Consider the following 18,554-nt stretch of genomic DNA (forward strand, 5'->3'; position numbering starts at 1 on the left):
TTCCTCTCTGTAGGAGCCGCTAGTTTGCTATCACGTGACGCAGCTTGAGCAAAATTGATGCATGCCCCTCGATCTCCAACTCTGTTGATTAGAAACCGAGAGGCTCGTTTTCGTAATTTCGTCTTGCGATATCGTGTGACTGAGTTTCTAAGCTTAAAGAGAACTTATCTTCTGCTTTCATCAGCTGTCTAAATTTTGAGGAATAAAAAAACTTTGCGTGGGATCCTAGGTGTGCAATCGCGGTCTAATATATATCTGTATTGATTTCTGTAATAAGGCATTTGATTGGTTAATTTTATTTGCTGCCCCCCTCAGCTGTCTTGTCGTGCAATAAATTGTTACTTCCCTTTAGCCGATGTAAAATTGTGTTCGCCCCCCTTCAAAGTGTAAGGCAACTTGAAACTTTGCAAATCTCCGGAAAATCTCGTTGAATTTGTCGGAAATCGTCGCCCGGGAATAATCAATAGCCATTCGCTGCATCAAGTCGAGGCTGGAGACAGACTTCACAAATATATCTCAGATCGAAGAGTGGGGTTGGGAGGCGAAACTAAAGCAAGCGATGTATAGCTCTCGGACAGCCTTTCTCGTCGTCTCTGTCCTATTTCAGGTGGCTAAATGTTCTTTAGGTATGCTATGGTTATGCATTATTGACATTCAGTGAAAGCTTCTGGCAATATTTCATCAATTTGATTTGTTTTATTGCGTTTTTGCCACTAGATATTCGCATTCCTCTGTGAGTTTGTCTCTGCGCGCGGCCTTCAGTTTACCAATATCAGCTTTTCTAAAATGTGATTAAAGATTCGGAACAATATGATTTCAAACATCGATGGACAGAACAAGATGAAAATTAGCGAAATAAGTTTTGCAGTGTGTGCAAAATGTGCTTACGTCGCAATGTTTTCAGGTGTGTGCAGCAGACGGAATTTCAGACAAGCTAAATTCCCCCGAATTTGAGATGTTGCGCGATAAATTCGCGCTCACATTTTATTGTCAACGCTACCAGGTTAACTGTGTGTAGTATTGGATTTATTATATTTAGTTGTTGTAGCTTATATTTACGCTATTTCCTCTGATTGGCGAGGACCGAGTGGAAATGTGAAAAATTTTGTAAATTTGACAAGGTTTAACATCTTACATTTTAACTTTTATACTGCATCTTGGTTTCTGCATTCTGTGCATTTATTTTCTGAAAGTTGCAGAGTAGCGTCACTGTTATTCATTGTTGAAATATAGCTCATTGTGTGTAGTTTGTTGATGCCTCGAACCGTCAACTGGGTCTCCAAATTCGTCAGTGATCATGTTGTGTTTTTATTTACGCTCGCAGGCTAATTACTTATTCCTTTGCGTGCGTTGAGCCTTCTCTTTGATGCATATTTTCTTTGCTTTGGTTAAGTAATGCGTGTCTGCTAAGAATGTTTGGTCTTTCTTTAGCAAATAAGAAAAGTTCATCTGTTGTGTTTGATTTTTCTCCCGCTATGCCAGTCAAAAGTGACTGCCATGAATAATAAATGACAGAAAAAAATGTAGCAATTTCTGAGTCTGAAGCTTCTATAGGGGTTGTTAAATCAATGTACACTTTTTCTGCTGTTTTTGCTGAAGTTAAATCTTTTCTGGTGTTAATTAATAACTGCGTGGATCAGATCTAGTAACAAATAATGGCTTAACCAATATGAATAAAAGTCATTTCTGTGGTACTGCTCTAAACAGATAACACTTCTTGTTTACCAAATCCTATTTGCAATATGCTGAGGAGGAAAAGTTCATCCTGTTTCTAGAGAATCTTCATACTTCAGAAACCGTTTGAAAATTTCATTGTTCACTTCAGATCATGTTGTTTTTACATGGTTGAGGTACATGTATTGTTTTGAGTGCTGAAATTCTCTATTTGGTTTTATAATAGCTATAAATTGTTTTTCTTTCCTGTTTGAGTTATGTTTGTGTTACTTCTTTTCATCACCACAAAGGCAGATTTATGCCATAATAAATAACGGACCACGCAAATCTAGATTCTGGGAGCACCTTATACACATAATATTGAAAAATCAGAGTGCTCACCAATATACCTGACGTTCATGACATTTTTATGACATCTTTTTATGCAAATTCTGGTGCGTAATTGAGATTTTATTAGCCTTGGGCAAGTGAGCTGGGGGAGGTGTCTGTATATTGTAATTAAAACCTCTAAATACTTCAAAGGTTATTGATGGTTTTGTCATTCCTTGTTTTAACTTTTTTTTCTGGAGTGCCTTGTGACTCATTAACCCACAGAATTGCTTGCTACTGCCAATCAGTATCATTGTGGGTGTGTGTTCATTGTAGTTTGATCAACATCTAACATGTGACAGCGTTGCTTACCAGTTGTTTCATACAGGGCAACTGTCTACACTTAGTATGCAAACTCTACTTCTATTTTGCAAGGTGTCCATTAAAACTACTGCCATGTGATGTACATGTAGTTATTTCAGCCTTAAATACTTTTCTCCTGACTAAAAACTCTACTTAGTCAACGGTAACAGGAATTTAATGTACAAAAGGTCATTATCAATATTTTATCTTTTGGAATAACAGTCAAATGTGTTCAGTCTTTTTTTTCTGGTCTCCTACTGTTTCTGTTGTAAAGATCCTGGCTTGTGCTTTTTAATTATACAACCCGTAGTCATTTCAGCAATATTTGCTATTGAACTCTTAAACTTAATTTCATCCCAAACAGCATTATTTCAAACGCTGTCTGTCTCTCTTTTGTTATTATAATCCAGCAAATATTAGACAAAAGCATAGCAAATATCTTGTTGGATACATCTTAGCTGCCACAGTTGAAATATACATGCCTCATCGCCGCAGATTGAATAAATAGTTGTTCCCATGTATAGTTTGAATATGTATACTTCTCACCATAATTTGAATATATTTGTTTGTTACCACAGTTTGAAACTATACCTTCGTGCTGAAGTTTGAATATACTCATTTGTTTCTGCAGTTTGAATGATATATTTTGTTACTACAGTTTAGATATTTTCATTTGTTCTACAACAGTTTGTATGACAGTACAGTATATGGTACATGTACATGTCTTTCTTTCAAATGTTCTTTAAAAACTGTGCACAGTTATGTACAAGATGTTGGATTTTAGTTATGGATGTTGCACAAACCTGTAATAAATTAGTTTTGTTCTAGTCTTTGTTGAGACACATAATAAATTATTTATACAATAATTTGTAATGGGCAGCACAGAGGTTCATAGTTGAAAGTTTTTTGTAGTGATAAAATATTGAAGAGGGTACGTCTTTAAATTGCCAAGGAACAGCTGGTTTTGTTCAGTTTCCAATGAGCCGTGGATTCCTTTGTTGTAGTAAGAGTTAACGCTTGTGTTAATGGAAATAACTGAACTATTTTGTGGTTTGTAGGTCATTCCAATTTCTGTGGATCAACCTCCTGTGCTCTAGAGTTAAAGATGAAATTTTTGGAATGTTTTAGAATGAAAGATAAAGTTTGTGAATAATAGAACTTGTCTATGTCATTTCAGAATCCCGGAAATAGACAATAAAGATTAACAACACAAATACTTACAGCCAAGTTGCTGGGTATCCACATGTATTTTGGCAGAAAACACCAATGTCTGTTTCATGACAAGCATAATCATGGTTTACAGCTTGTGGTTTCTGGTTGATTCAGCTTGGCCTTTGACTGTCGTATTAGCATCTGTATGCTAATAATCCTCTTGTTTTGACTGTTTTGGCAGTATGAAGTAAAAAGAACACAGGTTTAACCTTTGTCCTGTAGTTTCACAGGTGTGGTTAGGAATGGCAAAACACTCTTTTTGTACATCTATACAACATAACCAGACGTGTAGGCATATTGAACCAACTGTAAAAACTGGAAATGTACATATTAGACATCTACAAAACTAGCAGCAATCAAAGATTATAAGGGTGCGTTCGATGCCTGAAGTCACTTTAAAACCTTGAATGATTTTGTTACCTGACTTTCAACTCCTGTGTATTGTTAAAATCAACATTTTTATATCAACAACTGAAGTTTTATAGACAGATTTAACATAATGACAATGCCTAGTATTTTCCTGTCTTTATGGTAAGCACTTACAAGTCCAGTCTATAATGACGATTTGTTGATACGTTGCGTGACAGTGCCAGTCTCCGTAGACTTGCCAGTTTTAATAGCACTAAAATGTTTACATTTGCCTTCAAACTTCATGCTTAGCATTTTCGCATTTACTGGTAATGTTTAAGCACAAAAGCTAATATGTAAAAGTATATTTTTTTTCATACAATAATGTACAGTATTTAGTGTTTCCGCCAGAGCACGTCATTGCGGGAATCCCGCGTTACAATCAGAGATGGCCCCCAGAAAAACGAAATAAGGGCCAATTTGGCCCTTTCCTTTTACAAGACTGCAGGCTTAACACAGGCATAATATTTTAAAAGCCATCCCGGGGCTCAAAATTGTGATTGATATGGTCGCCAATGCAACAAGCAGTTCATCCTTGGCGATCAAAAAGTCTGGTTTAGTCGCCATATTACGGTGTAATGGCAACTACACCTCTCTGTGTTGACGATCAATAATGGTTATTTTGTCACACATTATGTCGCTCTAGAAAAATCATGTTGAAAGATCTTTGCTTCTAAAACATTCAACATAGGAAAAGAAGTCAATCCATCCTTTTGCTTTGCTGTATTGATTCTCTCATATAGGAAAACTTCCAAATGGCTGACCGTGTTTGAAATCGCCCTATAATGCATTGCAAACCCTTGATCATTGACTACATGTAGGCCTAAGGATTGTTCTCTTGTAATGCACGGATTCTTCATACTAGTATCTGATTCAAAAGAAACTTTATTGAGTTGAAACACTTCAAAAAGCACTTACTGTTACCGGTAAATCATAGATCCTAATAAACTGCTTTATTTTCCTTGGTACCCTGATGCATTTTTTCCTTCTGTAGCTTTCAATTTAGTGGCCCCTTTCCTAAAAAATTGGCCCCTAAAAAAGATCTTCAGGGGCCACTTTAACTCTCAAGTAATATTTTCTGGCTGAAACACTGAGTATTCTAAGCTGGAAGCAGGAATATCAGGCAATATTTCCAATTGCATACTTGTTTATTGTAAGCAAACTCCGTACAACTGATTCAAATATTTCCGCTGGTGAGTGAAAATATACAGAATTCACATTGCCATTCCTTGGCTCAGGCTTACTCTTGTGGATCTTGGCTTCAGAGTACTTTTCCATCAATTCTGAACGTGCAATATTAGCCCTTGGCTGGATAAATGCTGAAGTATATTTCCCCACTGGAACTAGTCAACAAAATAATGTAATCAAAATACCGCCGATGAAATATAGTTGTTCCCATGGTTGACGTCCCAAAGCCGAGGTGAATCAAAGTCATAAAAATTTGTGAACAGAATTAAGTTTGTGTTGATTTGCACTGTTTACACTATTGGTTTTTTAATACAGCCCCTCCAAAGGTGCCAAGATTTTGACAGCTCGCTAGCTTAATGTGTCAAATTATTAGCCAATTGCGTTTTGCCACTAGCAACATTAGACAAGTCTTTGACATCGTTAATTGCAGCACAATCTAAGCCAAGAGATTTTCCCTTGTTTACCTGATCCTGAATGCTGAATGCTGGTAGCAGGCTGATTGCTAACACTACAGTATCTGAATGTTGCAGTCTTTTTGTTATGTATTAATGCGTAGACTGCTGAAATGTATTTTGGAATAGCAGTGCTTGCTCAAGACTTCTAGTGATCTGTTCAGTTGGTTATGAATGAACACACATTTATAAGCTTTAAAATAGGAGAAAATATACCTTCATGAACACTGTATTAAGAAAAAATGTAACAATTATCCACTGTTTTTTGTAAGTGTTGAAGTTTACAGTGTGTTGCACTGATACTTGCATTAGAACATTTTACTCCCATATTCATTTCCATTCATGTCAGGCTGTGCTCTAGAAGCACCTGGGTGCCATAGGCAACTAACTTTTGGGTGACTTGAGAAACTTAATTTTTTCTTATAAACATTTATTAGTGCTGGGTGCCCAGGATTTCATGGTTAGGAAACTTTGGGCTCCTCATAATTTTTCTTAGACCACAGCCTTGCATGTACTTTTTAACCCAGGAAGAATAATATAAGCTGGTAGGAGTTGTCACGAAGCTCTTTTAAGATTTGATTACCATGGATAGACACATAAATTATTTTTGTTCTTCAAGTTTAACTTAAGTTGACTCCATAGTGTGATCATTTATCTTGTTGCATGCTAGTATTAGAGTTTAAGAGCTGTTTTCGCAGTTGTTTTTACACCCAGTCCTCTCTGACTTGCTACATGTAGTAAACAATGATGAATACTATCATTTATGTTTAAATCATGGCTTTTAATCTTGAATTTAAAACACTTTTCTTGCATTTCTGTCTTCACAATAATTATTTGCATGTTATGTGAACCAATCATGACAACTTGTCAAATTTGGATAACAACGCACCATTTGTCACTCTGTGTAATTGATAAGTGCTACTTTTAGGAAAGTGTACTTAAAACAGTATAATTATGTCAATAATAAGTATTATTTAAGAAATAGAAAACATGTACCGTGTCTCTATCAAGTTCTAGAGACACGTGAAAGTTTGGGAGAACAAGAAATGCTGTTTCCACAGCTTTTTCGAGTTCTCCCAAACTCTCACTCATGTTTCTATGACTTGATAGAAACACGGAGAACATGTTTTCTATTTTTTTTAGAAAATACCGCGACGAAAAAAAGAAAAACAACTTTTTTACTTTGATCATCAAAATGTAAATTCTCTTTGCTCGTGCCATCATTACATCAACAGTTCATGTTAGTTCTGTGTTTCTGTCAAACTTTAGTATAAATCTACTAGCATTGGATCACGAACGCCATTCTCTGATTGGCTACGCTACTCACTACATGTACCTATTCAGTGATAGATAATGAGAAGTGTAGCAGTGTGCGCTTGCTAACAAAATGACGGCTGCTTCTTGGCGTTTTCGAAGTGTCTGTGAAGAGGATTTAGTTTAAGTTTTGAATGACTAGTAGATTTATACTAAAACAATTAGATTATTTGCTCATGATTTCTATGCGTGAAAGTTGACTCGGGCTGCGCCCTCGTCAGCTATCACGTGATAGAAATCTCAAGCTCATAATCTAATAATTTGTTTAATAGAAACATGGTTTTAAACCAATCAGCATGCGTATTTTCCCTGGGTTGTTTTCTAATGTCAATTAATGGCCTTGTGTTTATTAATAGGAGAAACCAATGTAACAAAGACACCTTCTCCACCCCAGAAGTATGTGGAATGTGTAGCTTGCACTGGTTGTGAAGAATCTTTGGGAAGTTGCAAAGGAGCATTTGGCTGCTTTACAATAATTAAACCAGATGATGAGAAAACTGGTTATGATGTGACTAAGGGATGTATTGAAAGTGCATTAAACCATATGATAACCTGCGAGAATGCACACCATCCTGTCTATTGTTGTGATGAATATATGTGTAATTGGAATGTTACACCTCCATTTCCAACAACACAGCCAGGTATGTTCAAACTGTCCATTTTGTTACAGCCATTGTCTCAGGAGATTTTTCTAGTAAAAAATTTGTGCTTTCTCCTCTTACAAGGGTAGACTTTTGATCCCTGATATTGACTGCTCACATCTTTTGAGTTGTACTGTAAAAAGTCTTAAAAGACACTGTCTAGCACTGTAATTCTAAATGTGTGGTTCCAGAAAATATCCATACCCCCTCCACGGAGGGTTTTTCCAGTTTGACCCGCCACCCCCCACGATTTTCTGTTCCAGGGGGCTTCACAGTACTCCTCCCACCCCCTGGAATTTCCATGATTTTTTCTACTTGGACCCCCCATACCCCTTGGAAATTCTGTATCCGTAAAAAATAAGACTTAACTGATTAATTGATAAAATTTAGCCGCAGCTGTTGATAGTTACATTGTAGACAAAGACATACTTTTTCACTGTAGACTGCAGATGTGGTGCGTTTCTTCATGTCATGTTAAAATGTTTGAAGTGGTGTTTAAACTAATAAACAACTGACTTAGAAGTGCTTCACTCCCAAATGGCATAGCAGCTGACTTTTTCTTCATTAAAGGAAGTTTTCATACAAGAATCTCGGAATGTACATAAAGCTCTTTCAAATAACCGAGTCAAAGTTTTAATTTATGGATGGTCAAAACAACATATCGAATTACTTTACACATGCAGTAAAGTCGTCATGCAACAGTTTTTTCAAAACAGCTATTTCCCAAATGTCGCTTTATTTTTTCTTTCGCCAAAGGAATATATCAATTAAGTCATATCTCTTTAGTTTGTAAATGATAGTAAATTCATTTTGTGCCTTAGTTTTTTGAATTGTCATACATTAATTTCATACGTGAAACACGTACATGTATTGTTCAGTTGGTCTATAAATGACTGAATGAAATCTTGGCTACCGCTCCAATTACAACGCTCCTCACTGTCCACGTTTACATATAGTTCAAGGCAAATGGCTTTGAATCAACTTTGCTCACTTGAAACAAACTATTACCTACACGGATAATGATGAAAATATGTGATAACCTAGTTATGGCAAGTCCGAAATGGGGAATAATTTTGTACAAGTATCAAATGAAATGAACAAAGCATGAATCATGATTAATGTGGGAAAAAGCATCCAAGCAGCATTTAAGCTAAATACAGCACAATCGTCAAAGTATAAATATCATCAACGTCATTGTTCATGTATTGCTGCACCTCTTCGTCGGCATTTTGTTCAACTTGACGTCCAACAAACATGATACTCAGGATTGCCATCTGTCGTACAACGTCGGAAGAAAAATGGAAAATATATGACAAAGAATCTAACATTTATTTCAACAGATGGAACATTTCTGTTGGTTTGGTTACCTGAATCAATTGGGAAAGTACGGTAGTGTTCATTCAATCGCATTTCACACCCACTGCAGGGCTCAAAAAATATTTGAATTCCACCTTGCCCGTCAGGCAAGTAACCCTCAAATTTTGCTTGCCCGGGGCACTTCCCCACTTGCCCAAGTTTTCAAACTCATTAATAATTCATTAACCCAAAAATGGAAGTCAAACTTGACTGTAGTCCTCTTAGTGCTGATCAGTTTCATGTTTACGCCATTATATTGTAATACTTTCACAATTTTTAACTTCTTCATTCTGCTTTTATGAAGTTGTACGGTTTGTAATGATTAACATGGATGAACTCCCAGTTGAAGAAACAAGGTTTGCGAAGTTGTTACCGTTCGTTCGTGTACTTACTTCCTAATTCCTGTATAACATGCTGGGTATCTTCGTTATTATACAGCCTTGAATCAATTTGTTGAATTCGTCGAAGATCGCGTTCGACTCCTTGAATGTTCACCTGCGTCTTGTCTAGCTGCACGAAATCATTGTGAAGAGAAGGGCGAGAAATTTGCAGCACACAAAATTAACAACAAGTCGCCTTCCCACTTCAGTTTTGACACAGGCACAGTGTCGAATTTGAAAAGCGGGCGAGAGCATATTTTTTCATTTGGGTGAATGAAAAATAGTTTCAGTCGAGGGAAAACGTCTTCGTTTGAAAGAAACACTATTTTATTTTGATGACTTACTTATCCATTTCTTTTTAGTAATATAATACTTTTCATTTTGCGTGGTGGCGCCCAAGTATATATGTTATCACTAGCAAACTTGCATGTTTCACCGAAAACAGAGATCTACCTGGATTTTAGCATCAAAAATGCTGGCTTCATTTTCGTGGTAGAAATATGCAGTCTCTTTTCGCGTACAATTTCTACAACTGTAATATATCGTTGTTAAGTTAAGTTTTGTACAGAGAAACTGGAAAATACTCGCAGAAAATAAAATAATTGCTAACATTTTAAATAAACACGGCATTTTTGTGCCCAACACAGCTATTTTTAACCCTGGAAAGAAATTTGATCGGGAGAGATTTTGGTCACATGCTTAGGCAACCACTTCTGAGCCGTGAGTACATGTCACGTAATCAACAAAACAACGCTATAAATTGTAATTTTCGTCAAGCTTCATCTAAACGCTTGATTACCCTTGAGCCGAAAATTTACCTTTTTTTCTCAAAATCGTTGTCAAAAATTTAGTTGGCGAACGGCTTTCCTGGGTCCTTGCCCATGGGGCAAGTAAGGAGAGAAAGTTACTTGCCCAAAGAGAAAATCTACTTGTCCCGGACGACCGGACGGGGGTTTTTTCAAGCCCTGCCACTGGAAAGAAAACTCCTTTTGAAAATTTACCGCGTTCAGACCTCCCTACCCCTCAGGATTTCTGTGACCCTCTATGGGGGTGGAGGGGGGGTATGGATATTTTCTTGGACCAGACAATAATTGGTCCAGTCCTGAAATTGTTGTCAGACTGAGTGTAAGAGTCTTACATGTAGATGTGGAGCAATTTCTGGATAGGGTTAAAGGTAAAAATAAAAGCAGCAACAGAGGTACATGTAGAAAATGATTAAAAATATTTTAATTTTAGAACATGTTTGAGATCAGTAGCTTGAATTTTGTCTTTAGCTTACATGTAAAGTATATACGTATATATATGTGACCCTCTGTGGGAAAACTGAGCTTGTGAACGCACTGTAAGGTAAAGGTAAAGGTAAAGTCTGCATGTGAGTCACCTGACCCATCAGGCCAGGGCTTATCACTGGTTTCCGTAGTATGAAGTGACTTGGAATATTTCCACTCCCCCTGGATGGGATGCTTTACTTACAGCACTTACTTTGCCCGTACCCATTTATACACCTGGGTGGAGAGAGGCACTATGAGACTAAAGTGCCTTGCTCAAGAACACAGCACAATGTCCGTGGCCAGGGCTTAAATCCGGACCACTCAATCTGGAGGCAAAGGCACCAACCATGAGGCCACTGCCCCAATGTAATGCTTGATAATGATTTGCGACAATTTTCAACTTTGTGTAACAGATTCTTGATATGCAATCATTCAAGAATGATTTTCTAATGTTTTTCAACATATTGAAAATGGTTCCAAACAAAAGAGTAACAGGCTGCAAAATTTAATGCTTTTAATCTCAACACAATGGCAATATGTGTGGGGGTCATTTTGATAGCATGGTGCCGTCATGCTATTCTACAGCGTCAATTAAACTGGCATGAAATAATCACTATACATCTCCAACATCTATGGAACATTTTATTGAATATTGGACCATTTTTTCAATAGCATCACAAACTGTACAATGGCATCTTGAACAGAAATATTTTCAGTTGAACTATATACTTATTATGTGGAATTAGCAATGTGGCAGTCAGTGAACAACCTTTCCTATAAACCTGCACATGGCCATAACTCACACCAAGCATTATTCAGTAATCCACAAATTACATATTATTTTAATGTATAGTTTGAACCTGGGTTGATCTCTCTACCTTCGTAGCCAGCTACGTATGATGTTTACAAATTGAACAGTGGATTAACAACCTTTTTAATTTTTCAGTCCAGGCGAGATTGTATTGACATTGATCTGCTATAACCATGATAAATTTATTTTCAGGTAAACCTGAAGAGTTTTGTGTCAGTTTTGCCAGATCAAACAGTTTAATTTTGTGTGTTGCATTTTCTGTGTAATTTCCAGACTTTTAGGCAGTGAGTACAGTTTAACATTTTACAATAATTTGTAAGCATTTGGAACTGAATTGAATGTTTTGGTGCAAAATGCTCCTCAACACTTGGCTGTTTCATTGAAATGCTTTTTCAGCAAAACGCATTGGGAAACACCATCAACATTTTTAAATGCATTAAAACATTTTCTGAAGGCATTCTGATGCCTTGAAATAGAAAACGGTACTGACAACACAATTTTCATTAAGCCTGGTTTTCCCAAACAGGGTCATGTATACACACGTGTAGTGGATGTGTAGAGTCCAAACTGATGGTTACACCGTAGGTAATTATAGATAATATGTTTATTGTCATTGTCAATTAACATTCATGGAACATTTTCTTCCAATCAGTATCATCTCCTAGCAAACATGGCAAAAGTGAAAGCACAGAGTTCATCCTGTTGAGTATTTTTGCTCCAGTAGCTGCTCTTATAGTCGGCATTATGGTCGTTTGCCTGGTGTATCAACTTTTACAGAAACGTCAACTTAAGAATGGTAGATATCCAAATCTAAGGTATGTTCGGCATGCAACAACAGTTCATGAAAATGGTTGTGGCACAGTAACGGAGTGTGGCAAATGTAGTTCGTCCAAGTTTTCAAAATTTGCTCAGCGCACAGCAGCACAAGATTTAGACTTGATTCAAGTCATTGGTGAAGGTCGATATGGCAAGGTGTGGAGAGCTCTTTGGCATGGTGATGATGTTGTGGCTAAATTGTACATTCCAAGTGAGGAGAAGTTTTTCAAGAATGAAGTTGACGTCAACAACAAAGTAGGAAATCATGAAAACATTCTTAGAGTACAACACTGTCACACTGCATTTTTATGGAATAAGGTGACATACAGGTGTATTGTAATGGAGTTTCATGAGAATGGGTCTCTCTATGACTTTCTTAATCATAGACCTGTCAGTATAGAAGAGATGTGCTCTTTAGCTCTTTCTGCTGCTCGCGGATTGAACCATTTACATGGTGAAATCTATGGACGTAAGGAGAAGTACTCCATCGCACACCGTGACATAAAATCCAAGAACATCATGGTGAAATCAAATCTCACGTGTGCAATCGGAAGCTTGGGATTGGCTGTCGTCCATGACAGATCACAAGATAAGATCATCACAGAGGACAAGCGCAGGGGAACAGCACGATACATGGCCCCTGAGGTACTGGATGGCTCAGTGGTTAAATCCTTTGAGTCCTACAAACGAGCTGATGTGTATTCCTTTGGTCTTGTTTTGTGGGAAATAACAAGAAGAACGTTTACTGAAGGTACAAGTTATGAAGTTGTACATTTCTGTGTTTCTTTATCACGGTCATGCTGTTGTAAAAGGAGACATTGATGCTGCCCTGAGAGTTGTGTCTGGCTTAGAAATAAGTGCGTGCTGGTAGAAATATTTTATTCTACAGCGCTCATGAGAGGATCCCTGGCTGTGTCTCGTAGGATCTTGTGTAGGATCTTAAAGGATCCTGTAAAGATCATCACTCAGAACACCTGATGAAACTATTCAAACATTAGTTTATAGCTTCCTTATTTGCACTCCTCGTGGGGAGCAGGGATGGTGCATTGGTGAGAGCGCTCGCCTCCCACCAATGTGTACCGGGTCCAATTCCGGCTCGGTGCCATATGTGGGTTGAGTTTGCGGTTGGTTCTTGCTTTGCTCCGAGGGCTTTTCTTCAGGTTCTCCAGTTTTCCTCCCTCCACTAAAAACAACATCTCCAAATTTAAATTCGACCAGGATAGAGGACCCATATGAAAACCAGCTAATGCTGATGTGGCTTCTTCTCTAAATGTTAATTTATTTTACTGTGTTGTCGTAAGTCTCGCATCTTTTTGTTTTATTTTTAAGGCATCAGGCCAGAGCGTTATGAGCTTCCATTTTATGACATGGTAACAGCAAACCCTGGCTATGATGAAATGAAGAAAGTTGTCACTGAACAGGAGAAAAGGCCGCTTGTTCCCAACAGATGGACGGAAAATAGCGTAAGTGATCTATCACATGACACAAGTTGTGTGCTTTTCAAATATAAAAATTTCCCAAGTTCATCTCGGTGCCTTACATGTACTGCCCCAAAAAGTTGTTGATGTTGATGATTACCAATAATTTTTTACCATTATATAGTTCAGACCACTCTTCACTTGGTACTGTACGTTCTTAATCACATAATAACTTCATGTGATAACTACACTACTTGGAAGGGAATTAAAAAAGTGTAAGCCTACGTGTTTAGTGTAGTACACAGACACCTGTACCTAACTCCTGTCCATAATCAAATGCATGTACAGTTAAAAAATTTCAACTAGAAGACATTTTCATGATTTGCCACCAAATTCTCTTTGCTAACTTTTAAAGAAACATTCCTACTAGTAAGGAGAAGTGATGTTTTGAGAGTGTGATTGAATTTTATTGTTGCCATGTTTTTGTTTTGTTTTTTTGTTTTTTTTTCCAGGCACTTGAAGTTATGGGTAAGTTGATGAAAGACTGTTGGAAACAAAATGCGTCAGCTCGTCTCCCATCACTCAGAGTGAAAAAGACCTTGTCAAAGCTAATGGAAATGGTTAAACCACCACCAACAAATACATCTTTGTCAGAAGAATTGTCAGCCTTTCAGGATGTCAATATACACATTCCAGAGAACTGTGAGACTGCCAAGGTGTAAAGTCATCAAAGGGTATAATAATTAGTGTCATCTATGGCATTCACCAGTTAACGGTGATCAACAGTCATTTGTTAACAAGTGACACCATAGATTACTGTAGCCTGAATATGCTCGCAAACCCTTGTGAGGTCACCCAGCTTATGATCTCATCATGTCCTGACTCATGAATGCGGTAACAGAGAATTATTCCCTTTCAGTTATGAGCTCTTTCACTTTTTTTTGTCTTCACCTCCAGACCAAATATTGCTAAAGTAGTGTAGCAGTACTCGTCTGCTACAGACGAAAAATGATGTATGATTACAACTATTTAATTAGGATTATTTTGTGTTGTTGCACTTGATAGATTTTCTGGTTTTTTTTTTATGTAGACTGAAAGAATAATTTTGAAATGTATTTTACGCCTGATGCAATAGACCAATTTTGATATATTCAAATTAAGCCTAACACAATAGACCTCAGCATGAGGCTCTGGAGAATAAACCCCACAAACTCTGTAGTTATTCCCCAGAGCCTCATACTGAAGTCTATTGTTTTAGGCTGAATTTTAATGTATTGAATTGGTCTATAAGGCAATATAAAAAGTTGTCTTGAACACTGAGAAATTCTGTGTGCATGTGGAGAAAAGACCACTCTGTTTTTTGGTAGTGCCTTAGTAGTTTTAACGGGTTTTTACATTAAAAAGTAATAATACATGTATTGTGTCACAGATCTAAGTCCCTTGGTTACTTGTAGATACCTCATTAAGAGCTCATCATTGTGAATTAGTTGCATCAACTACGCTTACAATCTGGAGTTTACACAAACATGCAACTACTAAAGGAGTGGTGCTTGGAAACAAACTGTGTACCGCTCTTATTGGTAGCTGCAGCCTGCAGTGTCATTGGTTGCATGTATTGTACTAGTGGCCATTTCTGAGTTGAATTCTACCTCTGTGTCAAAGCAAGTCTTGGACAAAACCATTCGTGTGAAAATGTGTTCTGCGTGCAGATTTATTTTCATGTAAATCAAACTTATTTTCATTAGAAAGGTTTTGCACAAGGACTCAATCACAAGGTAATTTGAAAAAGGCCTAACACAGGTGACATGTATATATTAACATAGTAGACAATGGTGACTAAACACTAGGGTTACCAGCTGATCAGGAATCGACAGTGTTATTTGGCAAATTTCTGTCACCAACAAAAATGAAAATAGTATCAAAATTTAGTGAAACAAAAAGAAATCTAGGTAGGTAGAGTGGGAAACTTTTTTATGGAACCAATAATGATAACAAGTTTCCTGTGTTCTACCTCCTGAAAGCAATGCTCGCTAGCTTTCATTTGAAAAATCGTACATACTATGATTTCACTCAGAGCCACATTAGCTCATGATTGAGAGTGAAAGAGCAAGATATTAAAACCTCCCATAACTGCACACTGATCTTGTGTAGTTGCTTCACAGCTCATGACCACTCTTAAATATTAACAAAAGTTTGGCAGTGTCTCTTTTCGGTATGTCACCTTCCCACGAGTATGTGCCTCCTTTAAGTAGAGGGTGACCTTTGAATATTGGTGCAACATCACAGGGGCTTTAAATAACTTAGCATGGTAGTTTTGCTTTGCTAAGCTCCTCATGTTCATAACATCGTTTGAATTAAGGATTTTATATGGTAAGGTACAGAGGGCTGATGCAGTTTCTAAATCTGAAGAGATGTCACAAATGTGCTGGGGTGTATAAGTGCTTTATCATACTGAATAATAAGACATGTACAGTAGGAGATTGAGGGATTGAATAACTATTAGATGTGCCTTGTGGCAGGGCATAGACGTCCCTGGGATTTGCAAGTGCCCCAGGGCTTGACATTTCCTGGAGCATGCAAGTGCCCTGGGACAATCAAGTGTCCTATAGGTATGGCAGGTCCCTGTGGAATAAAGAAGTGCAGAGACTTGAACCTTCTCTGAAGTTTGGCTATTTTTGCCTGATGAGTGCAAGTTGACAATAATACTGTTTTAAGTCAGATTGAAACCTAAGGTGCTTGCCATTATGCCAGATTGACCGGTCAGAGACCAAACCAGGCCAACCAAGAAGAATGGCCCTTACCATATTTTATTCGTTTTCCGAAATCCCTACATAAGTGAAATATAGTGAAGAGAAGTAGGGCAATGAACAGGTTTGTCAACGTGGAATGGCAAATTTCGATCCGACCGGTCAATGTGGACCACCTCCAGAGTTGGTCTCGAATATTCCGGTCGGAATAAACCGAAACGGATCTTTCCATTTGACTGCCAACCGAAAATTCCGGAATCTTTGGCATATTGAAAAGTACCCCTGAATTGGGTTGAGCTGTTTCTGTAAAGCGTTAACTTATGGTTATCCTGCCTGTAGTTTTTAATCCAAAACCGTACTACACCAAAGCTACCCTAAAATGACTCCGGGGCTCACGAAAAATATATTTTGTAGTTAGTAAGCTCTATGAGCTATAAAAAAAAACTGTATACATGTATATGATGACTAGTACGATTAAAAAAACACCCTTTGGAAAGAACACCAGTTAAACTGATTCCTCCAGTTAAATGGGAGATGGCCCAGGGACTGGGCTATCTGCAGGGGTTTTGCTGACGTACCCCCAGCATTAAATTTGCAGGTACCCATTTATACCCCTGGGTGGAGAGACACTGACACTGCTGCAAACGTTAAGGAAACCACTGTTCAATAACTCCGTATTTTATATTGTTAAAAGAATGTAACCGTTTTTCTAATGCAAATCCTTTTACTTCGACTCTGTCTTACCTGAATACTACTGTACGAACAGGGGGCTTGGGCCACTTGTGATTCCATAAATACACGTTGGATACGAGGTGATAAATAACTAGCGAGGTGCCGAGTTTATTATTATCATGTCGTATCTAACAACAAGGGCGAATGGAAAGATATTGTTTTACCTAACAATTATTCCACGAGCGCGCGTTGGATATGAGATGGTATGCGCCTCGTTGGCTATAATCATATCGTATGCAACAAGCGAGAGTGGAATAATTGTTTTATTAATATCCTTTTCAGAAGTCGTACTCAATGTTTACAAGTGACACGCGACTCAGTTGTATTTTGCACTTGTGATTTACAAGTCGGTCTCTTGTAAAAGTTTTTTTAAATTTGATACTTACCATCTTTTACAAGGGTAGTGGTACACCTGTAGTTACAAGTCGGACACTTGTAGCCTGGACTTGTAACGATTTTTATTAAACTTGTTTTCGTCTACGCTTGTGCATACAATGGTCCGACTCTTAGATTACAAGTGTAAAAGCTTTGTTATCTAGGGCCTGATTACATGAGCCGGGCTGCTTCGGTGTGCCGAGATGACATTCAGCCCGGTATTGCATGAGGCGAGCGGTTGATGGCTGATGCGATGAACCGCGGGAGACCGGAGCGAGCTTGATTTTTCCCTTTTTTTTTTTTTTTTTTTTTTTTGTCTGTACTCTCGCTGGCTCAGTGAGCCGGGCTGACTCGGCCAACGCGATTAAATGGGAAAATCTCAGCCCAAGTAGCCGGGATCTCGGCTAACCGGGCTGGTCCGGTTGTCATGTAATCGCGAAGTTGAATTTTGTTGCGTTTAACAAACGTGCCGAAATCTTGACAAACTGACACCAGCCCGGCTAACCGGGCTAGCCCGGCTCATGTAAGCAGGCCCTAAAATTGACTGGTTGACGTAGTTGTCATCATCAATACTATAGATTGACTTGTGTTGCTCAGAATTAGAGTATAAAAGGTAACAGTTCCTACTGAAATTAAAATTTGTTTTCTCTAATCACAATTGGTAGACGATTACCGCTTAGTCTATCATCTTTACGCCAGCTCAAACTGAGCGATATATTGTGACGGTTTTGCTGCTGTTGTAGTTCTTCTAGTTGCCTTTGTTGCACATTTACAAAACTCCAGGTAGTTAAGTTATTTGAGACATTTTACGGCTTTTTGTAGTTTGTGGGATTGCATTGCCTATTATTTCTTGTATATTCGGGAAAGAAAGCATACCAAATCGAAATTGAAAAATTTTAAACTAAGCCACACAGTCGACACTTGCCTTACTCACCTTCCATATACGGTATGAATAAACAATAGCCTCCATTTGGCGCGAAAATATGTTCGGATATTTGTCCGCGGACATTATCTAATTCATGGATTATAAACTGTGATAGCGTGACTAGGTATGGGGTCAAATCCGATTCACAGGCGGAAAGCGAGA

At 37.9% G+C, this 18,554-nt stretch overlaps 1 protein-coding gene across 2 annotated transcripts; it reads left to right on the top strand.

Annotated features, from left to right (window-relative positions):
- The first annotated feature begins 368 nt into the window (after window positions 1-368).
- Window positions 369-16,859, top strand: LOC110051301 (activin receptor type-1-like). 2 transcript variants are annotated; one of them, XM_020757336.2, is made up of 5 exons: window positions 369-626; window positions 7,277-7,561; window positions 12,032-12,946; window positions 13,525-13,658; window positions 14,126-16,859. In XM_020757336.2, the coding sequence occupies exons 1-5, from the start codon at window positions 560-562 to the stop codon at window positions 14,333-14,335; spliced, it is 1,611 nt and encodes a 536-aa protein (XP_020612995.1). In that variant the 5' UTR covers window positions 369-559; the 3' UTR covers window positions 14,336-16,859. The 2 variants fall into 2 exon arrangements, with proteins under 2 accessions (XP_020612995.1, XP_089144479.1); XM_089288353.1 differs by having other exon boundaries at window positions 369-607.
- Window positions 16,860-18,554: the final 1,695 nt, after the last annotated feature.

This window comes from Orbicella faveolata, unplaced genomic scaffold (genome assembly GCF_042242905.1).
Source record: "Orbicella faveolata isolate gen_17 unplaced genomic scaffold, um_ofav_v1 contig_15, whole genome shotgun sequence".
Taxonomy (NCBI): Eukaryota; Metazoa; Cnidaria; class Anthozoa; order Scleractinia; family Merulinidae; genus Orbicella; species Orbicella faveolata.

What these genes read in the sequence shown, in the direction of transcription:
- LOC110051301 (XM_020757336.2), top strand. Translation starts at nt 560, where the DNA reads ATGTATAGCTCTCGGACAGCCTTTCTCGTCGTCTCTGTCCTATTTCAG. An exon ending in ATTTCCAACAACACAGCCAG is followed by an intron (nt 7,562 to 12,031) that starts GTATGTTCAAAC and finishes TCTTCCAATCAG; the next exon opens with TATCATCTCCTAGCAAACAT. An exon ending in ACAGATGGACGGAAAATAGC is followed by an intron (nt 13,659 to 14,125) that starts GTAAGTGATCTA and finishes TTTTTTTTCCAG; the next exon opens with GCACTTGAAGTTATGGGTAA.